Source organism: Colobus angolensis, unplaced genomic scaffold (genome assembly GCF_000951035.1).
Source record: "Colobus angolensis palliatus isolate OR3802 unplaced genomic scaffold, Cang.pa_1.0 Scaffold2, whole genome shotgun sequence".
NCBI lineage: Eukaryota > Metazoa > Chordata > Mammalia > Primates > Cercopithecidae > Colobus > Colobus angolensis.
Window position 1 is genome coordinate 11,290,175 of NW_012115154.1, and position 10,508 is coordinate 11,300,682.

Consider the following 10,508-nt stretch of genomic DNA (forward strand, 5'->3'; position numbering starts at 1 on the left):
GTTTCTGCTGAAGCACCTCCTGCAGCCAAGAGCAACTCACAGGCAGACTGGGGGTAGAGCAGGGGCCCAAGGTGAGGAAGAAGAGCCCATGGAACCACTCCGGAACCAGCACTGATGTGCATCTTCTGCCACAGGAAAGCAACAACCCCCCTCTACACAGACGGCATCTGCTCCCGCCCACCTCACCTCATACACATTTCCTTACACACTCCGCCAGGTAGACACATCTTCAGGCACTGCTGACGCAGGTGCTACTCCTGGCACTCAGGGGCTTTCTTCCACAACCTTCCACTTACTCATCTCTCAGGCACATTTGCCTCCTGCCCCCAACACCCTCCCTTATGCTCTTTTCCAGAGCCACGCATGTCCCCGTCAGTGCACAGAGTGGCTCATTCTAAGTGGCTGTCTGGCTAGACCTAGACACTGCCTGCATCTTAAAAGCCTCCCCCAGCTCCACAGCCTGGGAGTGGGAGGCACATTTGTCTGAGTCACAGTGCTCTGGGGTACATTCTAAGGGGCTGGAGGCCTCCAGGGACACAGGACTGTCCTCTGCTAGGTAATCTCCAAATTGCCTTCTCCAGCCAGGGAAGCAGGGGATAGAAGAGCCGGAGGACAGCCACCTCCTCACTGTCTGTCCTGGGTGCCTCCATAAAGCCTGATGATGGGATCCTTCTCAAGGCAGGAGGCCAGAGCACGAAGAGATCTCCAAGGTGGAGATTAAAGGATAGAGGCTTCAGCATTAAACTCAGCAAGGATTATACTGGAATTTCCTGGGCGTTTAACAGCTGTGAAGCAGGATGGGGGATAGGGCCTGTGGCACTGACCCCTCCCACACAGACTTGGTGGCTCACAGGTGTAAGGACCAGCCCAGCAACCACACCAGACATAAAACCTCGAGCCCCTTTGCCCTCGAGACTGTTCTGCCCCTACTGGACTCTGCAGCCTGCTTTGTCTCACTAAATTGTTCCTGTCTGGGCTCGCTTTGGGGCCATGCCCTTTACTATGTGTTCCCGGTGGAAAGTCCCCTGGGTTCCCCTCTGTCCCTTCATAGCCTCATCCCTTTGCTTGACATCGTCGAAGAGAAGCATGCATGATGTCAGCAGCGGGACAGTTTGAACTTCTTAGGAGAGAAGCTGAAAGACTAGCCAGAGATAACAATTATTTTGCTTTTCTTATTGGCATTATTTCACTCATTCATTCTCAGCTCCTACTGTATCTCCACCTCTACCTTCTTCTTATAGATGAACATTTCTGAATATTTTGAAACATAGAAGGAAAAGGGTGTGGGGAGTGCATAAAATGTAAACATATGCTTATTTGTCTAGGTTTTACAAATATTTTTTTTTGTTTAGATTTTAATTATGAGATTTTACATTAATTATAAAAATAAGGCATGCTTACTGTAACAAGAAAAATAATTGAATTATGTATAAGACAAAATTATTGCCCACACCTACAATCCTTCATTTCTACCTCCCACAGTAACCCATTTTAATGGCCTAATATGTCTTCTGCCTACCTTCCTCCAAGCTTATTTGGCTTATATTATTTAATCTTTAAAAATTCACTTTGTGGCTTGAGGTACATAAACTATATTAAGTAAGCTTGATTTGCTCATGAAAGTATCATATTTAGCATTTAATTGGAGCACGGTTAATTTTTAAAATTCTTACCTATTTACTAATGTAATTTACTTTTAAATCTTTCTTTTCTTTGAGACAGAGTCTCGCTCTGTCACCCAGGCGGGAGTGGAGTGGCGCGATCTCAGCTCACTGCAACCTCCGCCTCCTGGGTTCACACCATTCTCCTGCCTCAGCCTCCCCAGCAACTGGGACTACAGGTGCCCGCTGCCACGCCCGGCTAATTTTTTTTCTTTTTTTGTATTTTTAGTAGAGACGGAGTTTCACCATGTTAGCCAGGATGGTCTCGATCTCCTGACCTTGTGATCCACTCGCCTCGGCCTCCCAAAGTGAAATCTTTCATTTTTATAGCAACATAACTCGTAAGCTATGCCTTGTAAGCTATGATTCCACAAATCTTTAATTTTTGCCAGTTTCTAAAAACGAAACACAACCTTGATACCTAAGAAACGGTCTTATTTTTGTAAACCAAAGAGATGTAGCAGGTTTGTGGATCTATTTTCTCCACTGTATCAAAAAGAGATTAAGTGATATATCTATAAAAGAAGCTGAGAAAAGATTATTAAGTCATAGCCTGAAATGTTTGTTACCTGAAACTTTGTCTAATCAGTCTCATTTTCTCCACTGTTATTTTATATTCACATTTCTGCTGCTTCTGGTTTTATATTTTTAAAACCTTATACACATCTGAAGTGTGAATGCTTTTCTAAAGGAGATAGGTTCTTTTGCACATTCTTGTGTTAGAGAGTTTCTAAATACTGACCAGTTCCTTTTGTAAGTTGGAGGAGAGAGGACTCTCAAGCAGGCTGTGAGAGAGGAGCAAGGGGCCTCTACTTGCAGAGGCTGCTTCCCATCTCTGTGGCATGGGATGCTCTCCTGGACCAAATGCAGAAGATGCTCCATGCCCACAACCATTGAAGACACTTTGAAAAATCAAGTTCCGAGTCCTGCTTACTTAGCATTCCAGGCATGTGGAGCAGCCGTGTTCTTGTCACTTATGTTTCTGCCTTTGAAATTGGCTTCAAAAGAATCTGCAGTGGTATGAATTTGCTGACAGCAATTTATTCCATATCTTAATAAAGCTTCCTTTTTCTTTATTTGGATTCCTGCGACAGGGACACACCCATATTCTTTTTATATATTAAAATTAAAAGTCTTGAATTTATCTGGTTTGTTCGATAAGCAAGAACTCACCTAACTTCCTAGTCTGACTCAGCAACAATTTTTTTTTCTGAAAAAATGTATTTATAACCTTCAGTCTTCTGGATCTGAATCTAAAAGAGGTCCTCATCAAACATTAGAAGTATCCTACTGGGTACTTGAAGATCCTCAACCATTTCTTTTTGATGACTGTCTTTGTTCTTAGTAAAATTTCAAAAAATTGCTGAAGTGGCCATCCACAGGCAGTGTCTCCATTTTCTTCTTTGCTTTATGCTGTTTCTCGATGGCAGAAGCTGAGCGGCCTTAACATGCATGTTTCATAATTGCTTTTGCTCTTTTCTGGATCTTCGGGAGGGAGGCCAGCTTCGTGTTGTCATTACGAGGCATGCTAAGGCTATGCAAGCACGCCCTGTTGCAACCACAAGTGACTGTGTTCCTTGTAGTTCGGGTCATCAAAGCAAATATCTTGCTATTCATCTTCCAGAGTGTTCCATATTGGACAGCTGATATTATCTGCAGCACATCTTTTCTATCATGCTTGGCTGTCTTTCAAAATAATTCATTGAAATATTTCCAAAATATTTATTGTTCTTTCTTCATGATTATTTGTCTAGTTGTAAGCTTGAGAAGACACAGGGCTTATTATTTCTTCTTTGTACAGATTACAGTATCCATCCATGTTCTGAGTGAAAGAAAGAGACTATTTTAAAGAATAACTTCTGGGCAAACGGTAAAATAGCCTTCATTGTTTAAAAACCTGTTGCTGGCGTTTTCTTTCCCTGTTAACAGTATTTCTTAGGACTCCGTGACTCTGGTTTGCTTCAGTGTGTCAAGCACATCTCCAAATTAAGCCATTGAGCCTTTGGAGGGATGCACTTACAACATAAATTACTTTAGGATATTTATTAAACAGCCATTGGTGTTGGTGCCAAGGCTACAGAATTTAATAGCTATGCATACTTTTTACTTCATGATCTCCCCGTTCCTCTCCAAAGCATTTATTTCATCTGTGAAGGACCCTAGTAGCATTTCAGACATTTTTGCAAAGAACATTACTTAAGAGCAGTTTGCCATATGGAAATGCTCCTTGTCTCCATAGGCTGTGAATTGAACTCTCTATTTCACAAATAGGGTTAAAGATGGATAAAAGGTGAGTTTCAGGGGCTAGTTGGCAGGTGCCTACTCTACATCAGCCCACACGTATGTAGAAATGGTGTCTCTCCATGATAACTTCATGGAGAGCACAGCCCACAGTACCAGAAAAAAATTAGTAGGAATCAAATTACGATTTTCGTATTTGTCACAATTAAAGTTTCATAGTTTGATTTTAGTTTTATGATAGTTTTCAACAATCCCAAGGCCATATATATCCAGGAAAAACAAATCACAACTTCTCTTCTAATTGACTTTTTTAATTTTTTCCTCTCAGTTCTATGTCTTTTGAGCAATCTGGGCAACATGTCTCTTTTTTTTCTTCACCGAAATAAAGGGATTATAGTGCTCTAGTCCACCCAATTCACAGACTTCTGATACTCAGACACGAGGAGAGATAGAGAACCCCCAATCTCTAGATCAACAAGCAAAGGAGGTGCCAAGCCTGTTTGTCTTCACTGTGACACTGGAGGTAGCTATTCCTTCCGTTCAATTTGCTCGTGAGCTTAGTGGTGTGCCTTCTGAAGGCACGGGAGGGTTTTATATAAGAGGTAGCTTACAACACAGTTCTGAGAAGGCATTATGAGGGTATGAGCACTATTTTGATTAACTTTACTAAACAGTTATTATCCTATAGTTTTAAATAAAATTTTAATTAATGATTTAGTTGAAATAATAATACACATGCAAGAGTTTAAGAATGCAAAAATTTAAACGGATGCAATTAAAGAGAATACAATGAAAGTAAGCCTCTCTCACACTGGGTCTCAGTCCACTTCCTTTGCCTTTTTCACAGGTTTTGGATGCTCTTCCATAGATATCCTTCCATACATATGTATGTGTATATATCCTTCTTAACAAAGGAGAGCTTACTTTGCACTGTTCTCCACCGTCCCACTTTCACTTGGAAACAATTTTCATATCAGTGCATAAACAGTTGCCCACATTTCTTTCTAAGGATGTACCATAATTTTTAACCATCTTCCAATTGATGGACAGTTAGTTTACAGCCTTTTCTCTTATAAACAATTTACAATTACTGTCTTTGTTCAAACATCTGCGCAAACCCACACACGTGTTCAGTACCTGAAGGACACATTCTTACAGTGTAGCTGCTAGCAAGATACTACCCAATTGTCCTCCCAAGAGAATATTCCAATTTGGACTCAAGCAGAGTATGTACAAGAGAACCTATTTCCCGCACCTTCTCCAACATGGTAAAAATGGTGTCTTAGGCAACTGTGGCTGCCATAACAAAGTGCAATAGACCAAGTAGCTTATACACAATAGAAATATCTTTCTCACAGTCTGGATGCTGGGAAGTCCAAGATCAGGGTGCCAGCATGATCAGTTCCTGGCGAAGCGTCTCTTCTAGGTTTCAGACTGCGCTCTTCCTTGTTGTGTCCTCGAATGGCAGAGAAAGGGTGAGAAAGCCCTTTGGGGTCTCTTTCATCCCATCCGGGCACTAGTGTCATGATTAGTGAGGGCTCCACCCTCACGACCTAATTACCTCCCAAAGGCCCCACCTCCTAATACCAATCACCTTGGGAGTTAGGATTTCAACATATGAATGGGGGTGGGGGCACAAATATTCCTTCTGTAACAAATGGCCTGTTGCTGTGGTGTTAACATGATTTCCTTTAAATGTGAGCAAACAAGAAGCATCTTTTCGTATGTTAAAGCCCAGGGTTATTCTTCTGTAAGCTCTAGGAAAACATGCACCCCTTGGGGCACGAGGATCTTTGTTCGCAGAGTGTATGCCAGACCTCCTTAGCTCTGCCCTCCCTGCACTGTCTCATTTATCAGAGTGAATCTTCATGCCTGTGTTCTTCCTGCATTTATTCTGGTCCCTTCCCTCCCATCATACCCCACAGCCATCTTCCTGTGTCCCTGCCGCTTCACTGCTTCACTGCCCCTCTGAAATTTCTAGAGCATCCAGGTCCATCGGGGGCGGGGCAGTGTTGTGAGGATTCAATTCACGTGTCCATAGGATGGAGCAGCTTCTTAACCAGCTGCCTTTAATGAAAATCCTCTAACTTCCAATACAGGGTGGCTGTTGGAGGAAGGGAGGAGAATAAATGAAGAGAAAGAACTGGAATAACCCCTTACAGGAAGAAAAAAAAAAAAAAAAGGTAAGATTGACCCAGAAACACCCTCTGCTCCACTTCTAGGAGGGAGAGCTGTGAGAAATGAACACAGAGACAGGGTCACACAGGGAGTGGGCATGAGCACTCCAAGATGGCCAAGTTTGCACAGGCTCTGGAGAGGCAGTACGCAACCTGGCTTCTGGCCCATGGTGGGTGCTGGGGCGATTTGAGAGCTGTAGGAGGAGACACAACTTTTGGAGCCTGGGCTGTATATGAAGAAACACTTTCTTCCCATCTGCCTCTTCTGGTCTTGTGTGTCTCCTCAGGAACAAGCTTAGCTGTACACGCTGAGAGTCTTGCCAAAGCTGCAGCCCCACCCAGGAGCAGGGTGGTGGCTGGGGCGATGGTGGACGCCCTGAAGATGCCCCATGGCTACTGAAGGGGCTGCTCAGTTAGTGAACAGAGTGGCGGGCATGGTTTGTAGCCTATGGGTGCTGCTCCTGGTGTCTTCAGTTCTGGCTCTGGAAGGTAAGAGGGAGGGGAGACAGGAGAAACCCCACCTGCCATAGAGACCCAGTGCAAGGGGGAAGTGGGAAAGATTCAGAAAAGGTAGATAAGAGTGAAGACATCAATCAATGGAAAGGCATGGTGAGGATGATGAAGACCCACATCAGATTTGTCAGAGAAAGGACCCTGACGGACAGCTGTGATCCTGCTGGCAAAGACACGGGCCCGGGCGGGGCATTCTTTTGTTCCCGATGGGAATAGAGTTCAGGCTGGCAGTGCTGGCTGGAGGCTTGGCCACTGTGTGCCCCTCTTATTTCTGGGCAGAGGTATTGCTGGACACCACCGGAGAGACATCTGAGATTGGCTGGCTCACCTACCCACCAGGGGGGGTGAGTGCCACTCTCATTCTGAACCTGAATCCCTTGTCCCTGCCCCTCCCTGTTCCCTGAAGAGTGGAATTCATGAAGGAAACCCTGGGTGAGGATTATGGGAAAAGGATCCCTCTCTCTAGAGCACCAAGATTTCAAGATATCCCCTGTCTGCTTTGCTTGTCATTAATTTTAAGTCCCAGTGGAATAGATATGTCCCCTTCCCTATACCCTCTACCTAGCCTTACTTAAGTCGGGAGCCCCTAAAGCTTCTCCTACCCCTTCCTGCAGTGGGATGAGGTGAGTGTTCTGGACGACCAGCGACGACTGACTCGGACCTTTGAGGCATGTCATGTGGCAGGGGCCCCTCCAGGCACCGGGCAGGACAATTGGTTGCAGACACACTTTGTGGAGCGGCGCGGGGCCCAGAGGGCACACATTCGACTCCACTTCTCTGTGCGGGCGTGCTCCAGCCTGGGCGTGAGCGGCGGCACCTGCCGGGAGACCTTCACCCTTTACTACCGCCAGGCTGAGGAGCCCGACAGCCCCGACAGCGTTTCCTCCTGGCACCTCAAACGCTGGACCAAGGTGGACACCATTGCAGCAGACGAGAGCTTTCCCTCCTCCTCCTCCTCCTCTTCTTCCTCTGCAGCGTGGGCTGTGGGACCCCACGGGGCTGGGCAGCGGGCTGGACTGCAGCTGAACGTCAAAGAGCGGAGCTTTGGGCCTCTCACCCAACGTGGCTTCTACGTGGCCTTCCAGGACACGGGGGCCTGCCTGGCCCTGGTAGCTGTCAGGCTCTTCTCCTATACCTGCCCTGCTGTGCTCCGATCCTTTGCCTCCTTTCCAGAGACGCAAGCCAGTGGGGCTGGGGGGGCCTCCCTGGTGGCAGCTGTGGGCACCTGTGTGGCTCATGCAGAGCCAGAGGAGGATGGAGTAGGGGGCCAGGCAGGAGGCAGCCCCCCGAGGCTGCACTGCAACGGGGAGGGCAAGTGGATGGTAGCTGTCGGGGGCTGCCTGTGCCAGCCTGGACACCAACCAGCCCGAGGAGACAAGGCCTGCCAAGGTGAGACCCTACTCCTCTTGCACTTGCCTGACACCTCCCACCCACCCGCAGCCTTTGGGCTCCTCTTCTGAACACCCCAAAATTCATTTCATCTGCAAAAGGTCAGGAATAAGCCATCTTAGGGAAGGACCCCTATTTTCCCTAATTTTATTTCTTAAAGCACTCAGCCTTGCTGTCACCCACTCATCTGAAATTTCTGGAATCTTCTGGAGCCTTTCATGGCAATTGCCTTCTCCTAAGTCTCCAGGCCTGAGAAGTGATGGAGACCAAAAGGAGTTTAGCTCCAGCTCCAGGGTTACTATGGAATGGAGTTCTTTGGTTCCCATTCGCCTTTCTGTTGGGAGGGTCCCTGCCTCGCAGGGCCAGGTGACAGGGATGCAGGTAGAGGAAGGCAGTGGATGGCAGCTAGGGAGAATGACTGCAGCAGCAGGCCTCCGTAGAGGGAGCTTATGCAATAAGCCGGGAACACCCACATCTGGCACTGGGCCTGTCTGTAGCCCCCACGGCACCTCACTTTCTCCATCCATGGAAATGCAATTCTGTCCCAGCAAATGGCAGAGGAAATCTCTGCCTGAGGGAAGACAGGGTGGGGTTCAGTCTTGGAAGAAAAGGAGAACCAGCTCCGGGGAAGAGAAGGCTGCGAGGATAACTGCCTGCTGTGTGTTGGGAGCTCAGGGTGGGTGGACAGAGCGAGTGTGACGCCCCCACTCTCCTCTCTGCCTCCTCAGCCTGCCCACGGGGGCTCTATAAGGCTTCTGCTGGGAATGTTCCCTGCTCACCATGCCCTGCCCGCAGCCACGCTCCCAGTCCAGCAGCTCCCGTTTGCCCCTGCCTGGAGGGCTTCTACCGGGCCAGTTCCGACCCACCAGAGGCCCCCTGCACTGGTGAGTTCCCCACCCAGCCCTGCAATGGGAAAGAGACTGGGAGAGGGGCCAGAAGTTGGGGGAGTAGGCAACACTGGGGGATCTTTGCATTTGGAGTGACTTGTCTTTCCCCTGTTTTCTTGGCTTCCTCCCCTCCCTGTCCCCACCCTTTTCTCTCCCTGACCTGTCCTCCCCTGGGCCCACATCCTGCCTTTCTGGGCTACCACCACCCCATGCTCTTCTGTCTCCTCCCCTCTGGGCCACCCACCCTGCCCTGGCTCCTTCCTTCCTTAATCACCCCCATGACTCCTGCCCTCTTGGCCCTTGGACTGCCACATCTTCCGGCCCCCCAGGTCCTCCATCGGCTCCCCAGGAGCTTTGGTTTGAGGTGCAAGGCTCAGCACTCATGCTACACTGGCGCCTGCCTCGGGAGCTAGGGGGTCGAGGGGACCTGCTCTTCAACGTCGTGTGCAAGGAGTGTGAAGGCCGCCAGGAGCCTGCCAGCGGTGGTGGGGGCACTTGTCGCCGCTGCAGGGATGAGGTCCACTTTGACCCTCGCCAGAGAGGCCTGACTGAGAGTCGAGTGTTAGTGGGGGGCCTCCGAGCACATGTACCCTACATCTTAGAGGTGCAGGCTGTCAATGGGGTGTCTGAGCTCAGCCCTGACCCTCCTCAGGCTGCAGCTATCAATGTCAGCACCAGCTATGAAGGTGAGCCCTTTTCCTTGGCCTTTGGGATCCCCTGCCTCTGCTCCTTTGAGCCCCCTTCCCTACTCCTGATCTCCAGCCTGGTCCACCCCTGCCACCCTCCCCTCAAGGCTGACCCTGCTCCCGGTGACTCCTATTCCCCTAATAATTTTCCTTTTGCGCTCTAGTGCCCTCTGCAGTCCCTGTGGTACACCAGGTGAGCCGGGCATCCAACAGCATCACAGTGTCCTGGCCGCAGCCCGACCAGACCAATGGGAACATCCTGGACTATCAGCTCCGCTACTATGACCAGGTGCGCAGGAGGAGTGGGGGGCCCACAGCAGGGCCTGCAGGAGCTCACAGTCCCCACGGTGGGGGCCAGAGGCTGAATGGGCAAGGAGAGGTGCCCAGAAGCCTTCAGCACTGGGCATGTGTCTGAGAGCCCTGTCAACCAGGGAGGGTGTCTGGGGGCCTTAGGGGCAGAAGCGGGGGCAAGAGGGGGCCAGGCAGGGAGTGAGTGGCTGTTACCCCCAGGCAGAAGACGAATCCCACTCCTTCACCCTGACCAGCGAGACCAACACTGCCACCGTGACACAGCTGAGCCCTGGCCACATCTATGGTTTCCAGGTGCGGGCCCGGACTGCTGCCGGCCACGGCCCCTACGGGGGCAAAGTCTATTTCCAGACGCTTCCTCAAGGTGAGCGGGGGTGGGGAGCCAGATGGGCAGGTGAAGGCCCAAGTGGGTAGTGAGGAGAGGCCCAGGGACTGTCCGGCCTTGAACCGTGGCCCAGTGCTTTCCAACCAGAAGTTCTGTGGGAAAGGAGAGTGCCTTTTGCTCAGCAGCTGACCTAGGGGCTACTCGGGGAGGTGGGGAGTTGTAGGGGTATGTATGCATGCTATGTGTGGATGTGGGAGGGCTGTGGGCGTGTGTGTGTGTGTGTTGTGTGTGCCTGTGTGTGGATGTGGGAGGGCTGTGGG

General features: G+C 49.4%; 1 protein-coding gene across 1 annotated transcript in view; it reads left to right on the top strand.

The window, feature by feature from the left end:
* Positions 1–6,365: 6,365 nt before the first annotated feature.
* Positions 6,366–10,508, top strand: part of EPHB6 (EPH receptor B6) — an 8,038-nt gene continuing 3,895 nt past the window's right edge. The window contains exons 1-7 of the mRNA XM_011941345.1: positions 6,366–6,568; positions 6,872–6,936; positions 7,207–7,981; positions 8,710–8,865; positions 9,198–9,554; positions 9,719–9,843; positions 10,065–10,227. Of these exons, the coding sequence (XP_011796735.1) occupies positions 6,469–6,568; positions 6,872–6,936; positions 7,207–7,981; positions 8,710–8,865; positions 9,198–9,554; positions 9,719–9,843; positions 10,065–10,227 (1,741 nt within the window). The 5' untranslated portion in view covers positions 6,366–6,468. The remainder of the gene's footprint in view (positions 6,569–6,871; positions 6,937–7,206; positions 7,982–8,709; positions 8,866–9,197; positions 9,555–9,718; positions 9,844–10,064; positions 10,228–10,508) is intronic.